Raw genomic sequence first — 18553 nt, forward strand, 5'->3', positions numbered from 1 at the left:
ACACCTTCCTTTGAGATGCCAATGTTGCACAGGATAGAATAGGAAATGCATTATGTCAGATTACTAGTACTGGAGTTCATTGCCATGCATATCTTTGCAGACTGTTCAAATACCCGTTATAGTGTTTGAGATGTACATTTGATCCCTTTATTTTTAATAGGGTAAGGTGCTACTGTCAACCTTCCTGACCTACAGACTCCAAACCAAGCAGAAATGACTGATAGAATTTAAACTGTTGGAAATTAACTTGAAGAAATGGTGGAAGATTTGCATAAGATTAAAGTTGTATCAGCTCCCGTCTGTTAAAACATAATCTGAAACTGCCTCCATGTCTTAAGTGTGTGTGTGTGTGTGTGTGTGTGTGTGGTGTGTTTTAAATCTCCCTGTGTCAAACCACTTACTGTACTGTATGTGGGAGGAATAGATCGTGTGCAACATCCTTGTGTTATGAGCCTTGCTTTCATTCCCTCCAGCACTGCAGTTTCAGATAAACGAGAAAAAAAATCAAGTAATACTTGCTTGGTGCTTATTGATAATAATAAATGATTTATAATTATTTTAATAAATAATTAAACCCAAGCTTCCATGTTGATATTCTGTGCCAATACACTGCATGGTATCAGTGAGCCAATAGAGGAAGTTGCATGTGATATCTATCCAAAGCTACAGTAAGGGTCTCTTTAAAAGTGCTGTTATTCAGTTGTGTACAATATAAATACAAGGGAAAACCCTTTAAAATAATTTTGACAGTTTACCCCATTAAGCCACGCCCTATCCGCTCATGCTGCAGATGTATTGGTCCACGAATTCACCCTGAGCTCCGATTGGTCAATTTCCGTAGGTTTCCCTCAGAACTGCAAGACGCCGATATTGCGTTACATTGTAGCAAAATGGCGGCTGTCATTCAGAATCCACTAAAAGCGTAAGTAATTTAGACATTGAGGAAATTGTGAATATCTACTTTGTTGCCAAGTCGTACATTTAAACTGAGCGCTAGCGCATGCCATTTCCAGCCGTGTGCATATGAGCTATTAAGCTGTCCAAATTCATTTTGTGTACTTCTTGCATGGCAAAGTAACCTCGTATAGTTTCTTTTTTATTTTTTTATTTCCGCTAGATTTCAACATTTGGTTTTAAACAACGTGCGTTCGGCTGCTTGACATTTTCGCTGTACTAGCGGGGCTTTTCCTCTACACGGCTTTGCATACAACACGGGAGAGTGTCGTCTTTTTCTGGGCTGTAAATTTATTTGGAAAAAAAAACTGTCCACAACGTGCCTTTGCGCCGTTACGAATAATTAAAAAGCCGAATTTCTTCCTTCGCTCGGTGGGGCATAGCGGCGGAATATCATCTGACATTCCGAAAGTCCTTTATAGTTGGTGTGAATTGTCGACATGCCAACTTTGGCTCCTCCGAGCGCAGACGTGGTCAGGACCCGGTAAAGCAAGGGAGGAGGCATTTTGTATTTGCATGCTTGCTGGCGAAATCGACAAAAGTGACAGCAGTTGACTCCGCCGCTGAAAATAGGCTGTCACCCTGCGCTCAAATAGTGCATGCACGGCCGTTTTTTGTCCCTCAACTTCAAAGAAATACTCCACCTTTCCCTCCCATTTTCTCCTTTGTTCTTCTGTATTGTTTTACCAGTTCCTACTGGTAGACGTATCACTGCAAGTTAGACACACTTGGCCTCTCGCTCCTTGTCATTTTTGTACTGCACATTGTGGTCTGTTAAATCTTTAAATGCATGTTAAGTTGCGCGGCTGTCACCAAGCAGTCCGCCTGTATTGATGTGTTATAATCACGGGACTGTGGAGGTATAGTGCAGGCTGTCTCCACTGTGCCTTTAAGTGGAGGAGTGCTGGAGATTAGCTTGGTCCAGGATCCTGGGCCCATCTGTCAGAGAGATGCTCCGACAGAGAGGAAGTGTTGGGCACAAGCAGGAGAACCATCTGCTCCTTCACAGAGGTACCCTGCCACCTCAGTGGACTGTGAGCACAAGGAGTGGACCTCACAGCACCTTGCACATCCATGCACCCCATGCTGCCATTGTTATTGAGGCATTATTACACCTAGGAAAGGATGCTGGAAAGGATGGTGTTTTTTGCACCATCTAGGGAGAAGTTAATTTGAAGCATCCAGAGTATATATGTATATGTATTTGTGATGATCCAGTAAAGTGGCCTCCCTGCACACAAAAAAAAAGAAATTGGGGGGGCATGTTGAATCGTTATGTACTCCTCAGTCGACTGCGCATGCTCTCAATTTTCGCTCAAACTGCTCAACAGTTTTACTCACCGGGGAATTGCCCGGTGCAATCACAGCCTCCTCCTGCTGGCACCTGAGCAGCTCAGCGAACACACTCGATGTTCAGTGCAAATGTTCAATAAAAAATTCCCTCCCCATCTAAACTGCTGCTGTTCTCGTACCTCACGCCTTTTCACGAGAGCACGCAGAGGTGCATTTCATGACTACCGGTGTTGGGCCATTTCTCTTGTGTCCCAGCAAGCCTCGGTATCTGTCTGCTGTCAAGCCGCGGCTTCATCTCACTGACGTTTTAGCATTCTGATGTGGAATGTCTCCTTGCTATAAGCTGTGCTTAATGAAGTGTTTCAATCTGCTATAATTAGCCTCTGTCTCGGGTTTCTGACTTCATTTCACACGTTTGTCAGATTATAATTAGTCACACTTGACACTAATTGGATGTCGCTCCCGTGGACCAGTTTGACCTTTTTTTGTATTAAGATGATTCACTTCAGGGAAATGGAACTGCTAGTTTGACTTTGTGAGGATGAGGCTGATGGAGCAGGAGCATGCAGGCCCGCGCACGCCTGGTTGAGGTCTGTCCCCTTCTCTGAGCTCTGTTGGACGACAGTAATCTCCAGAATCTGCTGATTAAAATGGAGGCTGGAATATTTAATTAATAAGGGGAGCGCATAAAGCTGCTCATTAAAATTTGAGCCACAGCTGGAGTTTATCTGCCGCCTGGACACATCTTCCATCCGCAGCTCTCCTGACGTTCCACCCGCCGGATTCGTGTTGTCAGCTTTCTTGTCATTTGCTGTTGAGTAGACTTTGAGTGAGTCAGGCTTGCTGTTTATTGGTACTGCAGTGTGGAGGTGTATGGTCTGGTTTTTTTTACCCCTGCCCTCAGCCAGACTGTGTTGTTCTGATTGGTGTAATCAGAGGTTGCTATCAGGATGCAGTCACTCTGTAGGCCCTCCCCCTACCCTTGTTATGTGGTAGCTCTTGCTTCCTGTGGAGCAGCAGTGCACCTGCAAGTTTGAGATACCTTCTAAATAGAGCACACGAGACAAAAGTTGTTTTATATCAGATTTTTGTTGTTGTTTTGTTGTTGCTCTTACATATTCTCCTTACAAGCCGGGCTATTGTAAAGCACTAGCTTTTTGTCATGACTGCAGCTCACTCGTAGCTCTCCTGCTCTCTCAGTTTGTCGTTAGATATGCAAAACGTGAGTTGACACACGCTTACATTACGGACGCAGCCATGTGACACGGTGAACCGTTGACAGGAACACGCTGATAGCGGAGGCCCCACTGGCCACAAGATTTGCTTTTGTTCTTCACCCTCATGCGCACACTCACCTTCTCTGCTCAGCTGGAAGACATCGGGGATGTGTTGTACATACCTCTGAGGCTGTGGCATGCACACAAGTCTCAAGTGTTTATGGCTAATTCTAACAGCTAAATCTGGTTTAGTGCAAATTTGAGCTCATTTTTGTGTATTTTTCTTCTGTATCTTGTAATAGAAAACAGACAAGCTAAAAATGTAGCCAGATTGTCTAAACCAGTGGATTGCACACCTCTCTAAGGCTCCAGAGATACATTTTAGTTGTCTGTAGTTGGTCAGAACATAATTGTATTATTCAGCTGCATACTTGAAAGCTTTATCCAATCATCTAACTGCGCATGTGTGATCAGTTCTTCTTCAAACTGTTGCTTCATTCTCTGATCTTAACTCAATTATGAAAATAATGTCCAAAAATATAAAGTTGAAGTTATCTTTCAGCCAAGTCAACAGACTAGTCTCTCAGAACAAGGCGGAAGGTTGTGAATACTGAGTTGGAGGTGGTGTCTGTATGTGTGCGCGCCCCCCCACCCCCCTCCTGAGTCGCTGGACATGTGGGTCTTGTCACTCATTACAGGTGTCAGAAAGTTCTCTCACCTAAGCTGGAACACCTGCTGCTGGGGGAGGCAGGGCTCTGATGCAGCTCGTGCTGTTGCGCACACAGCTAGCAACCACCAGAAGTCTTTCACCCGCTTACATGTTCAGATGCTCCACCATCCTCCCTCCTCAAACCCCCTTGCACTCCAGGATTCACTTGAGACCAACCGGCATCCTCTCCCGCCTTCATTCAACTCGAGTAATCGCAGGGGTTTCTTGGCACAAGCGTGCGCCCGTAGCTGACTTCGGGGAGCACTCGCAGCCGATCTGCTTTTAGTAAACTGATATGTCACACTATGCCCCATCGCAGCTGTGTGTTGATATCAAGGAATGCCACTGAAGCACACAGGTTAGGTTGACAGGGATTTACTGTTGGAAACGAGACACTCCGCACATGGTACACATTTGACAAATCTAATTTATGCGTTTTATTAGCAAGCCGCATGCTATTATTTTTTTTCATGAGCTAAACATTTCTCTTAAATCCTCGATGAAGCTACTAGCAAGCATGTCAAACCGCTGATCCTGTGTGGTCATGCTTTGTGGCAAATCTGTTTTGAGTCTATCCCTGTGTGAATACACTTGTAAAAATTCCTGCACCTTAAAGCCAGAGAAAGCCCTGCTACATGTGAGAAATTTGTTGTTTTTGGCTTTGTATGCAACGCAAATCAATCAGCTACGTCTTTATTAGGCAGGGAGCAGTAGTAATGCAATTATTCATTAGAATAAAGTCCTGTGTTTATTAGTCATGATCTGCTTGTTAGCTTTTCCTTCCCTCTCCCTTTTCATCTCCCTCACACTTTTCCACCCCTCCCTGCGCGAGCTCTGTACCTGCGACTGTTTACTCTTCTCAATCACACTGACACGAAGCCTGTCCTTCCCGGAAACTTCACACACACACTCTGGTTTTGTCTCAAATGCATAGCTGGACGTTGTCTCAAGGGTGGTGGCAAAGACGGAGGTAAAGGAGGAGTGTGGGATCCGAGCAGCACTGACAAATCAGCCTTCCAGCACCTCTACCTCCGCTTTAAAATTCCAGCCTCGACTCACAACCCGCAGCTCATTAGTTTCACTTCAAAATGGCCGTCCTTCTAATGCTGTAATTGAGAACACATGGAGGAACTTCATTATTTGGATGTGCGGATGTTTATACCAGAAGAACCAGTAGCTATTATTGGGCCCTCTTGGCCCTGTGATATAATAGCAAACTGTAGAAAACGCATCCAAAGTACCGTGTCATGATTTCAGAGTTGAAGCAGTTACCTTCGTCTTTGATATAGTCAAATTAGAACCTGCCCTTGTGCTAGGCACTCTGCTGAGATTAATTAAGTAGGCTAATTACCATACCAGGCGTGTGGCAGCGATTGAGGGCTTGAATGTGAAATTTCCTCCCCCATTTCACTCTGAATATTAACATTGAAACCCTCAGGGAGTGCCAAAATCTCAGCAGCACTAAGAAAAGTGGAACTAAAGTGCGAGAGTCTTGGCTGCTTGCTGGTCGGAGGAGTGACTTTATATCAGACCCCAGATTCAGTGTTTGCGTGATAATCTAACACAGTCAGCGTCAGTGTAGCTCACAGCCTGTCTTGAATCAGATCAAACAAAGAGCCCACAGAGGTAATAATATGTTTAACCTCAGGAGTGGGAGCAGCAGAGTGGTCGAACTGTTGTAAATGGGATCCATTGTTTTTTTCTCTTTCCACAAATTCCCCCTGTTGGCAAGGTGGAGACAGCAGTGAGAAGCTCAGCTGTCAGTTTGATCCCTAAATTGAACAGGGTTTGATGCTAACAGCATTGCTGGGTTCTTGGGGACTTGAATATACAGGAAACAGATAGTGTGAAAGATGCACTTTATCTTTGCGGTCTTTTTTTTTTTTAAAGAAGCAACGTGTTTCTTCCCTTGTTTTGTTTTGATCTGGCTTTCTATAAGCTTATAGCTGCTTCAGCTAAGTGATCTGCAGCCAGCAAAGCAACAGGCCTTTATCGCAGCATTTGTACATGATGAATATCTTGGATGTCAGATGCTGCGTATGTATAGTCGCCCGTATTGTTAGCAGCACAGCACTTCTTGACCGGTTCTTCAAAGGAGCTTCCACATCAGTGTCCCAGCTGTGTCAACAGTGGTGAGAACTACAAGAGTAGATTTACTCAAGTCTGATTAGTAGTTGCACTTTAAAAGAGCATCCCCATTTTCTACAGTCTGTTTCTACTCCACTATAGTGCAAAGGCAAATATTGCATGTTTACCGGATATATCATTATTAAATTCAGTCCCACTGGTGCTAGCTGTAATATGAATTGCTAATAAACCGATCTGTTCTGTAAGAGTTGTTAAGCTTTTTTAACTTTTGAGTATTTTTAATATAGACTGTTTTCTTGACTTTTCTGTGCTCCTTTTTTGTTCTTCCACTACTGTACATAGACTGTATATAAAAGATGGATGTAGCTTGTGGGTCTTGTGGGTTGTGGCCAGCAGAGAGCGACTCCACCGATTGTAAAAAAAAGTATTCTGGAAGAAATACTTTGATGTTGAAATTATACTTCAGCAGTGGTAGCACAAAGGCAGTCCGTGGGCAGTCGTAGAGTGCCCGTCTACCTGCAGAGAGTGTTCTGTTGTCCATAGAGGCAGTGTGCAAAGTATGTGGTGCAACCGGTCTGTGGGCTACTCTTGATGTACTTTTGTTGGTCCATCGGCCAGCTGTGGAGAAGTTAACATACAAAGAACTGAAGTGAAACCTAGACTGTTAAAAGCAATGAAGTGTCCACTGCAGCCACAGTATGTACTTTTCATATTGTATTTTTGGCTCTGTGATGGAGTTTTTTAGACTGCCTTTCCCCGGTGAACTCCACTGTCACTCCCTTCCCTGTCTGGGTCCACTTGTCATTCATTCAGCATTCAACCAACACACAGGTCACCCACATCCAGCGATGTGCAGTTGAGTTTTTTTTCTGTGTGGAAATTCATATGCAAAAGGACACATTTGCTCTACCATATTCATGTACAGGAAACACTTTACTGCTGGGGCTATGGTCTCAATCCCTAGTTTTTGTTGAATACAATATGTTTTTATTGGCTGATTTAAATTTCAAAAAAAAAATGTAACATTAATAGTAGGGATGGGTGATATATACGATAGAAACGATATAAATTTGGCCAACGATATAGAGATTTTGACTATACCGCTCTACTGCGATAGCGCATGTTGATGATGTCATCAAGCTGTGCCTGTTTTGGTCGAAAGCAGGGGTGCCCAATCCCAGTCCTCGAGAGCTACCGTCCTGCAGCTTTTAGACGCATCCTTCTTCTGACACACCTGAATCAACTGAATGGCTTGTTATCAGGCCTTTGCCAAACTTGATGGCATGCTAAAGAGGTAATCACACCATTTGATTCAGCTGTGTTGGAGTAGGGATGCATCTAAAAGCTGCAGGATAGTAGATCTCGAGGACTGGGATTGGGCACCCCTGGTCGAAAGCATCGCAGCGGCTACAACCATTAATCACGTAGCACAACATTATATACCAGGTAGTCCAACTTCAGTAACCCTGCAAACGTCACTGCTGTTTAGTTTTCTATCTTCATTTATGTTGGAAGTTGTAGCAGAGCTGTACGTTTTAATTAGCTTCAAAAATCTCTCAGTTAGAACATGGTATGAAATGTTTAGGTGGAAACTAGCGAGCTAACTTCCTGCTAACTTCTAACTCCGTTAAATTTAATAACTTCTGTTTTCATGGATGCCTGGATGTTAAACTTAATTGTTGCACCTGGTAAAGCAGCAATGCTGATGATTTTATTAAAGATGAAATAATTTTGACAGTTTTTAACTCTCAGTGTGCGTTTGATTTTGGGACCTGAAGGGACGGAGTTTTGGACCCAGATTACTCCGCGAAGCTTCTCACTACGGCAGCCGTAATGCTCTGACAATCCATCAAGCAGCATGGCTTACCAAAGTTGTACTAAAACATTTTTTAACAGATTTCTGCACGCAGAAATCTGTTCGAGGCACAACCAGAATTCATACATAAGGCACACTCTCGATTTTTGAGAAAATTAAAGGATTTTAAGTGTGGAAAATACGTTATACAGAAGAACAGAATATATCACGATATATATCGTTACCGCACGTGCTTCAAATTATATCGCGATATGAATTTTAGGCCATATCGCCCAGCCCTAATTGATAGCGTGTCCTGTCAGTACCAATTTTTGTTGATCCCAATTTTCTTTCTATGAACCTTTCGCGTAACTTTTTTTAGATTAAAAGACATTAGTACACGTTACAGTTTTCCCCAAACTGCAGCAACTTCCTGGATCTCCTCTCATTTAAACCCCTGACAAAAAAGTGCTGAAAATGAGATGCACCTTTACCTACCATGTTCTATCTTACCAAACAAAAGCAAATGCAATATATTTCACCAGGTGTGAATTTTGTGTCTTCACTTACAGTGAAGTGAGTTTACTCTGATGACATCTTAGCACACGGCTGTGAGTTTGCACGTGAATTGCTTTTTGCTCGTGTTGTTGTGCACGAAACAGTCCGGCTTCTAATTGGACATAAGTGAGATGGGTCAGGGGTCAGCATGCTAGGATTGGACCGATCCTGGTCCCTGACTGATCAGTCGGTGCATCTCTACAACGCGGTGTGTCTGTTTGCACATTGTCTGTTGTCCCCCTAGAGTCAAAATGAATGATAAAGCAGAATGTGCTTTAAGGCAAGCATACATTTTGATTGATCGCTTGGTATTGTTTGAGCAAGTAATGTTCGTCACATCCACCCCTTAGGAGTCCTATGTAGTGAAGGTGTGTTTTAATGCTCGTAGGTTAAAAACAGGAGTTCATTAACCAGCAGGTGATGTCATTTACAATTAGTTAAAGTTAACCAACCATATCTACCCTTGTCATTGATCTTTGCTTATTTTTGACAGGTTGGGCGACCAGTTTTATAAAGAGGCCATTGAGCAGTGCCGCAGCTACAATGCCCGCCTGTGCGCTGAACGCAGCGTCCGCCTGCCATTCCTGGACTCTCAAACCGGGGTGGCCCAGAACAACTGCTACATCTGGATGGAACGTCACCATCGCAGCCCCGGTGAGTGAAAACACCCACACTATGCATGCAAAAGAAAGAAGACTTGGATCAGTTCGACACGGTTTTTAGTGTTTCCATTATTACCTGGTACCAGGTACTTTTCAAGTACCTACTTGACCGGGGTTCCAAGGGATCCGAGATGATCCGAAAAGGAGACATCAACGGACTGAATTCCACCGATTAGATAGTCAGCGACGTCACTCGATGAGTCATGAGAGCGTCTCCTTCATGAAAATCAAAACGGCGATCTTGAAACCCAGCAGTGAGAGAAATGGCTACACAAAAAAAGTTTGACAAAAAGCCACAGACCGAGCAGCAGTTATGCCATCGCCTCGACTTCCTCCTTTGTTGTGGCATTTGTGTCCCAAACAAATGATGTCACGGGACGTTCGGTCACGTTACTGTAATGAGCCATACGCATATTCGGTGGAAAACGAGTCGAGCCAAACCAAGTCACGTCGAGCCAATCAGAGTATATACTAATGGAAAAGGGGTATTAGTGGTTGGGAGTGGCAAGTAACCTTCAGCTAAAAGACATAAAATACATTATTAAGTGCTTTTTAGTGAAGTTTAGGGAACAAAACTACTTGGCTAGGATTAGTAAATGATCATGATTTGGTTTAGTTTGTTATGGTTTGGTGGTTTGGAGACTGTCCTGTCAGTGTCAGACAGAAAAATTGGTGCAGGCATAGAGAAAAACAAAACGTTTGAAGGACTTTATGTCGAAACAAACAAATTGCCATGAGACTTGAATTTTCATTCATGGCGTCCATTCTACAGGTGTTGCAGCCGGACAGATGTACACGTACCCTGCCCGCTGCTGGCGAAAGAAAAGACGGCTGCACAACTCCACAGATCCCCGCCTGGGCATTTACGGCCTCCAGCTCGGTAAGACCCTGCAGCCTCTTCTCGGCATGTCACCTGCCCACCGCTCTCTGCTCCACTCAGCTTCTCCTCCCACTCAGCCGGCTCCCCCTCGATCTCCACCCACCTCCTTCAGCTCATGTGATTACTGGTGATGATCTGGAATAATCTCACTAAAAGCATATCAGTCAGTCTCAGCGCAATGAGCAGAGCAGGCTGCCAGTCATTTTTCAGAGGATGAAATGTGGCTGTGTTCACCACGGCTGGTAAACTTGTTTTGTGAGAAGTAGAACATGTAATTAGATTTACCGCTGCTGGGAGCAGCGAGACAGAGTTTGGCCACTGCAGACAGTATTTAATAAATGTTATGGAATGAAGTTTGGTCTTCTCTGACTGCCACTTGAAACAGCTCACTCAACACATTTACCCTCTCTATATTCTCACTCCATCTTATTTTCTACTTGCCACCTCCCTTGCTGATTGGGTTTGTCTCTTTCTCTCTGGCAACTCTTTCACCTTTCTCTCCCTGTAGCCTGCCACGCAGTGTGTCTGTGTTTGGTGGCCAGTCTTTCTCAACACCGAGTAACAGGTCCATTCTGTGCCCAAAGCTTTCATACCCACTGGGAGGTTACACTATCCTAAGGAATAAACACAGAAATGCAAGGTTACATCTTTCTCTTTCAAGTAGTTTCTGCAAAAAGAAAATGGCATAATGTTTTGACAGAAACCTCCAAGATTGTGGTGCTGTGTTTATGTGTTTTGCATGTTAGAAGGAAAAATTGTTGGGATGTTGAGGAAGCGAGAGAGAGCGAGAGAGACTGGAAAGAGAAACCAAGATGTAGTGACAGCATGTGAACAAAGCCTTTGTTTCCTAAACACATCCCATTGTAGCCTATTGTTTTCCACTGAGCTTGTGCTTGCCGAGACCACACCACCACCCTGCTGTCCCTTCCCTTCTCCAATAAAAAGTGGATTGGTATGCGCTGTGTGTGAGTGCCCATCAGAGGGGAAACGTACCCCGATTTAACCTGGCGTCTCTTATATGGAGCACAGTGTACAGCTGGCCAGAGGTGGCCAGCTCAGGGCAGCAACCAGAGTCTGTCTCACTGTCTGATGGTGTGCTAGAGGGACTGGGGCTGCATGCAGAATCAGCTCCCTGCTGCAGGCTGCTGCCGGCTCTATTTTTAGCCCCCCCCAGCTCCCATGGGTTGAGAGAGGGAGGGAGGGGGGTGAGGGGGGGTTGTCTCGTCGCGGAGAGTTGAAAGTCAACGTGTGCAGACACAATGGTGAGGGGCTGCTGCCACATGGTGGAAGGGCCAATTTTTAAGAAGCATAGAGCTTTCTCCCTCTCGTACCTATCTCTTTGTGCCTGCCTCTCACCTATGCAGTCCTGCTGTTTCAGGTCCTACGTGCTCAATATTCTGCAAAAGCTGGGGCTTTGAAGTATGTCCTCTTCAAAGACCCACAAAGCAACTGGATGATCATGAAGCTCTCTGTAGAGGAGATTGTGCAAATAAGATGTGTGGATCCGACTAGCTGTCAAAGCTTTTGTTTGTTCTGCTTTGTCTGCTCAACCTGCTCGCCTCCTACACTGTTTGTTTAGATCGTCAGTGTAGGAGGAGATATCTGCATGTGTTCAAGTTAAAGTGATAAGCCACATAAGTACATTCCTGTGGACAAAGTCAGCATAATGTCCGCATAGGGCAACAGTACCGAGAGCTCAGTGACTGTGCAGTCTTCCTCAGAACCAGTACATGTATGTTTTGTTTTTTGTTGTTTTCCAGCAGTATATTGTTGTGGAAAAATGGCTGTGATGACACATTCTGCTGCAGGACAAAGAGATGATAAGCATTAGAAAAAACAAATGCTACACCAAATTGCCACATGCTTTTATGAGTTCTAGTAAGAGTGGAAGAGAAGGAAGATAATGGAATTATGCTGATAAAAGCTGCTCATGCAGGTCACAGTTTGTGACACTGCTGGTTCCTATCGAAATGATAGTGCTTGATGGTGATACACGGCACATGCTGTGTATTAGCACTCTGACGTTTTCACTTAAAGCGCACAGTTGACAAACACTAAGCCGGTGTTGTGATGACTCATCACATGTTGCCTGTTATTTGTCTTCATGCAGACGGCGGTCTCATGTCTAAGGACACGTTGCCGACTCAGAGCACTACACTGGAAGCTCTGCTTCGTGGAGAGGGCCTAGACAAGAGGAACGCCTCCAAGAACGACGAGGAGAGCCTGCTGGAGATCCAGGTGGGTCCAGTCAAACTGCGTGTGGATCAGTGCGGTTCATAGCATCCGGTAAACATTTTAAAATGTTAATCTTGTGTGGTATCAGTTAAACGATCGAAGGCCTTGGCACTCACAGTGATGTTTAGTGCCCCAACTGGTTGCCAAGGCAACCTGCCAAGTTTTTTCAGCTGACCTGCAGTGCTTGTTAGATGACTGTTGTCTCACTGAGAGGCATTTTAGGAAAAGGGAAGGTATAGAACTTGAGTTTTCAATGCAGTAGCTCTGCCTGTGAAAAAAAGTCAGTATCTTTATTGTTTCTTGTTGCAAGTCAAAAGCAGGTATATCTCCTAGCATCACACATTCCACCAAACACTCTTGTGGAAACATCCATATTTATGGAAAGAGGGTGCTTGGAGCATAATGGCCAAGTCCTTTCAGAAGGAAATCTTGCCACTCTGCAGCCTACCTGGTAATACTATTTTGCGTGAACAAGACCAAAGCCCTTTCCAAATAAATGAGGAGAGCCATAACTTTCAGTAGTCACAACAACTGCACGTATAAAGACATTAAATCTTTGGGGGGGGAAATGTGCTTAAAATGTTTTGTTAATGCTTCAAATGTTTGTTCTAAACTAAGATTTTGAAAAGCTGTATAGCTTTGTTGTTGGGATCGAAATGAAAATGGAGATGTATTAAGATGTCAAGGTTAGGGCTGAGGGCATTGTTGACCCAAATCCTCACAGGCTTTGCAACTGATGTGATCAAAATCAAAATGTTGCCTCATCACAGTGTTTTTATTTATTTCCCCCCTTTCCTCTAGCTAGCTAAGCTCTAATCAGTACTGATCATCCATTACTCTATCTCTCTCTGTCCCAGAGGGTTCTGGAGGCAGATGCAGCAGAAGATGCTTTCAATGACGATGACGACTACGAGGTGGACACTCCCAAGCGGAGACATCGGGGAAAAGGAAGAGTAAGTGGCTGGAGAAACGATGATGGACACATACTGGAGATGCAGTTTAGAAAAATCAAAAAAGTCAAATCACAGTTAACTCAGGCTGATCTTTTATGTGTTACGTCTGTATGTTAAAAACACAGATTCCATAGCAGACAGTCTCATTGAATTTATTTATTTTTTTTGCCTTTCTTCAGGGTCGGGGTTCAGGTCGCAGGAGGACAGATCTAGATGATGATAAGCCATATGTCTGTGATAGTAAGTCGAGACAAATTCTTAAATCATTTAACCGTCATACAGATGATTTGTAGATAATCTGCTGAATTCTTTTCTTTCTTCTTCTTCTCATTTTGTTATCTAACGTTGTAACCTTGTACAGTCGAGACTAACAGTTTCCTAGAGTACTACTGTTTACACTCCTCACTGATAAAATAAATTGGACAGGCTTTTTACAGAGTCCGTTTGTATTTTAGACCTAATTGGAAGAATAATGTTTAAGCCGCTTTCACACTTTGCTCATGTGAAAAAAGGAGCAGGTAATTGTTTGATGAATTTTGTGAGTGGGCATCATGTGTCCTGCCTCCTACACCCTCTATCCGAGCTCTGACCTCTGACCTAAACCAAGCTAGGTATTTTCAGTAGCAAGAACACGTCTGATGCAGAGATTGTCTTGCTGTGTGTGAGAAAGGATAAGAAAAAGGCTTTCCTTGGTTGTGAGGCTGTTAAGAGCACCTACAGATCAAGATTTCCTCTTCAAAATTCTGTCATGGTCAACAGCAACCCTCAAAGTCAGTTACCAACAATATAGCTAGACTTGTTAAACTTTAACAATTTTGTAGGTTTGCTATTGTACACCACCACAGTGGACTTTACAATTCGTCCTGTCTGTGTATCAGCAGTCACATCATCAATTAACACCAGTGACCCAATACTACCAGCACCTCTACATGCCCTACTATAACATTATCTCCACTACAGCTGACAGAAAGGGATGGGAATTGATAAGAATTTAGCAATTCCGATTCCTTTATCGATATTACTTATTGATTCGAATCCTTGTCAATTCTCCCATTGATTCTCATTGGGCTCTCACTAGCTGTGCTTTCAGAGTTACTGCCATCATATCAAAGACATTACATTCGTGCCAATTAATTGCATGTCGTGTGATCAACTGTTTGTGCGTGTTGGATGCATTTCCTCTCTTTGTTGTGAATAATTTATTTCACATATTACACAGAACACTTTTATTAAAAGTAATGCAGTGCATTACTTAATTAAGGAGAAAATAATTCACTATACTACTTATAACATTACTTTCATGTTGCTCTGTAAAATGACCTGAAGCACACTGTCTGTTCATTATCATTAAACAATATAAACCTGAGGCTACAGCCCAACACACCAAAACAAATCCCTGTCCTAATGAGGACACACATATGATCTTTCTTAGTATTTAGGTATGAACAGAAAGCAAACAGCACAAAGCAAAAATGAAGCACAAAGAGACTTCAAAGCAATTGCCACAGTGATTTTACGTCCCATGAACAGGTAGAAACGGAGGCTGCAGCTTGACTGCTCATCCTTTTGTTACCTGAGGAAGTTTAGCGGCGACTGACTTCACCGCTGCTCCCAAATGACGAATTACTTGACTCCAGTCCTGGGCTGGGATCGTCATTCACTCGGCTTTAGCACCACTCTGGGTTTTTGGATAGCTTAGCATTAGCATGCTGTCTGTACAGCTGCTTGCTAAGACCGAAGGTGTGTTAACAGTTTAATACAGTTACTTCTGTCCTGGATGCACTTTGCTCTTTACCATTACACTCTTGTCCTTTAGTGCAATAAAATTAAAAGTAATGTCCATATCCACGCTTTAAACTGCTCAACTATTTACCTCCTCCGACAACTGACATCAGCAGATTGTAGCGGAAGTGCAAGAACTGATAAGTGGGATCTATAGGCAGGCAGACTAACAATTCCGAGGAACTCGACTGCTAGGAACCGGTTCTCGATTTCCATCCATACTGATAGATGATGTGGATTGCTTCAGATCATGAGTTGTTTGTCTTGTTCTCCATAGCTTTCTGTTTCAGTCATTCCGGTGCAAGTTGACCTTGATTTCATCTGTAGAGATTTTTTGTTTCAGAACTGTGCAAACTCTTTTTGATGTTCTCTCACAAAGTCTAATCTGACCTTTGTAATCTTGAGTGTAACCACTGGCGTGCAGCCTGCGCTATTTTTCAATTCATGAAAGCGTTTCATGGTCGTAGATCTTGATAACGATGTGTCTAGTTTACCTCCTGACTAGATGTGAAGCTGGTTTTCTGAGCTATGGAAATAATTCTGTCATCATGCGCTTTTCTGTGTTCTTTCAGAGGTTTTGGTGTTGCTGAGCTGCCAGTACAGTGCATTCATTCTTTTGAATCATGCACCAGATTGTTGATTTGGCCACTTGGAAAGTTTTTCCCATCTCTCTGAATGTTTTTTTTTTGGGGGGGTATTTCAGCCTCATGACTGCCTCACTCACTTGCATTAACATCTCATTTAAAAACAAAAAGAATAGAAATTTAACACTTTGAATGAGCTTCCAATATTATATCCAGGGCTGCACATAAGTGGTCCGCAGGTGCGCATTTGCTGTCAAAATAAAAGACGCGCACCAGATATGAAGTTGCAACGCGCGTTTGCGTCCATAAGATTTTCTGGAGGAGGACAGACATTTGTTTAGAACTCTTAAAGATGTCGAAGAAACTCCTTTAAGCAATTACTTTGGTGTTCCTCCACCTCCAAAGAAATGTCAGAAGGAGTCCGAACCACAAAAGAAGCACGTATTCTCGGAAAAGTGGTTGCAGGAGGTGAGCTGGCTTCAAACAAATGATGAACGCACAGAGATGTGGTGCAGAATGTGCCGTGAAAATCCCACTCTAGCAGACAAAAACAGCCTTTTATATGGACGCAAACGCGCGTTGCAACTTCTTATCTGGTGCGTCTTTTATTTTGACAGCGAATGCGCACATGCGGACCACTTATGTGCATCCCCGATTATATCTGCTTTCTTATTAGTCATAAAATAACAAGACAAGTACTTGTCAGCCAATTATCCAATTACCAATGAGACCATGTATTGAAATGGCTGTAATTCCTAAACAGTTGATGCACAATTGTTGTAAAACCTGCTTATTTTAAACCTGAATGTTTGCACTTCAACGACATCTTGATTGTTTAATTTAAAATCCATTCGGTGATGGTGCACAGAGGCAAAACTACAAAAAATGTGTCTTTGCAAAACAAATTATGGACTTAACAGGATAAAACTTTGTGAACTACTGCGACTGCAGCCTTAGCTATTCTTGTACATGCAAGTTGCATGTGGAAAATCCAAGTAAGGGGTATTGGATTTGACTCCATTTGCTGACTCTGTGTGGAAAAACACACCCTCATCTTTTCTCTTTCTTCTTGTGTTTTTGTCTTTTCTGTTTCAGACAGATACAAACAAAGGCAGAACTCCAAATCTTCAACCTCAGGTACGTTGATTTGTTGTTCTGACTGTAGTTCTTTAGATATTTATTTTGATCGGTTGTTGAGTGGTATTGTTGCAAGAGTTGCCATTATAGATTTAGCCCTTACATTATGTTATTTTTCTCAAGCTGAAAGGTGCCCTTGGTGCTTTGAATCTGAGCCACGGTTATTATGATGTGTGGCTTGGTGTTTTATTTGACTCACTGTTGTAATCAGATCTTAAAGTGCTGGTGCCAGAAGTAGAATAGTTAGCTCCATTAGATAGAATTTCTTCCATTTTCTTCTATGCTCAATGATGCTATCAGTCTGCACTTTGTTGTTGCCTATAAAGACAAAAGGGTACATACAAATATTTTGTAGCTATGTTTCTTTGACATTATTACCATCTAAGCAGATGCTCTGTGGAATTTTAACTCAAAAGCTTTGTGAAGGTCTCTATGAGAACCAGCCATAATCCTAAAAACAAATGGCCAGATGATGCAAAACACCTGCCCAACTCCACGTTTAGAAATGCTGTGTTCCCAGAATTATATTTATATAATGAAACGCAGCCACAGTAGTGAGACTGATCATCTCCCCTGTGTTTCTTGCAGTCTGTGCAAAGCGCTACAGGAACCGCACAGGACTAAGTTACCACTACACCCATTCTCACCTGGCAGAGGAGGACAGAGCCGGGGAAAGGAGCACAGTTGCCTCCCAACCCCCCACTGCACCACAGACTGACAGACACAAACGTAAGTAAATGTGACACCTGTGGCTCCTGTTTAGGTTCCTCTTTTTTAACACTTTAAGTTATATTTAAGTTATATTCACCCCGATTATTTTGCTTCTTGTCAACCCTGTTCTGGTTATATTTTAAAGTTGTTGTTTTCTTTTGGGGGGGTTGTTTTGTTTGTTTTTATCCCAATGCAAAATCCTAATCCTTTTTTTAGGTGTAGACAAATGTAATTAAATTAAATGTAATTTTATTTAATGCAATTAAAATTGTAGAACATTTTTTTCTGCAAACTGGCTTCTTCAGGACAAATGTCACCTGGTTTTCACTTAAGTTATATTCTGTTTGTATAAGTTGTATAGGTACCTAACATAATCTGGGTTAAATCAACTGTCATTAAAACTTTGATTTCTTTCTGGAAATTCCTGTTTAGGTCCAAAGGGTCCAGGTGGGACCAGCATTCCCAACAGTTACTGTAATAAATGCCAGGGCTCAAACAAGAAAACGGGTAAATCTGGGTCTCCCTGCTCAGCCTGCCAGTGCACAAGTATGTTCACATATATCTTTGCATGATTTATTATGCTGTGATGATTGCCATATGATTTTCTTTCTTGACTCTGTTGCTCTCCTGTCCGGTGTTCCAGCTGACTGTGGAGAAGAGAAGGAAGACGGGACTTTTACTGGAGCTGAGGAGCTCTTCGGCACCACCTCAGAGAGCGACACTTCCACTTTTCATGGCTTTGAGGACGACGAGCTGGAAGAGCCGGCTGCAAACGGCAATGGGATACCCGGCCGTCACAGATAAAGAAAGTCTTTTAGATTTAAAGAGACATTTTTTTTAATATGGATTAACCTCTGGCAAAAATCTGCTGCTTCTTTTTCAATGGTTTTTTTTTTGTTTGCGGAAAGCACAAAGTGATGATTTCAGGACGGAAATGCAAGCAAGTGGTATTTTATCTACTGAACATTGTTAATTAATTTATGAACACACATATA

General features: G+C 42.9%; 1 protein-coding gene across 1 annotated transcript; it reads left to right on the forward strand.

Annotated features, from left to right (window-relative positions):
• The first annotated feature begins 853 nt into the window (after window positions 1-853).
• LOC102196567 (zinc finger protein DPF3-like) lies at window positions 854-18541 on the forward strand. Its single transcript, XM_005742737.1, has 10 exons — window positions 854-922; window positions 9108-9268; window positions 10049-10156; window positions 12267-12394; window positions 13249-13344; window positions 13524-13584; window positions 16806-16847; window positions 17436-17576; window positions 17991-18104; window positions 18202-18541. The coding sequence occupies exons 1-10, from the start codon at window positions 891-893 to the stop codon at window positions 18360-18362; spliced, it is 1044 nt and encodes a 347-aa protein (XP_005742794.1). The 5' UTR covers window positions 854-890; the 3' UTR covers window positions 18363-18541.
• The last annotated feature ends 12 nt before the right edge of the window (window positions 18542-18553 follow it).

Source organism: Pundamilia nyererei, unplaced genomic scaffold (assembly GCF_000239375.1).
Source record: "Pundamilia nyererei isolate P.nyererei 1_Seehausen unplaced genomic scaffold, PunNye1.0 scaffold00123, whole genome shotgun sequence".
NCBI lineage: Eukaryota > Metazoa > Chordata > Actinopteri > Cichliformes > Cichlidae > Pundamilia > Pundamilia nyererei.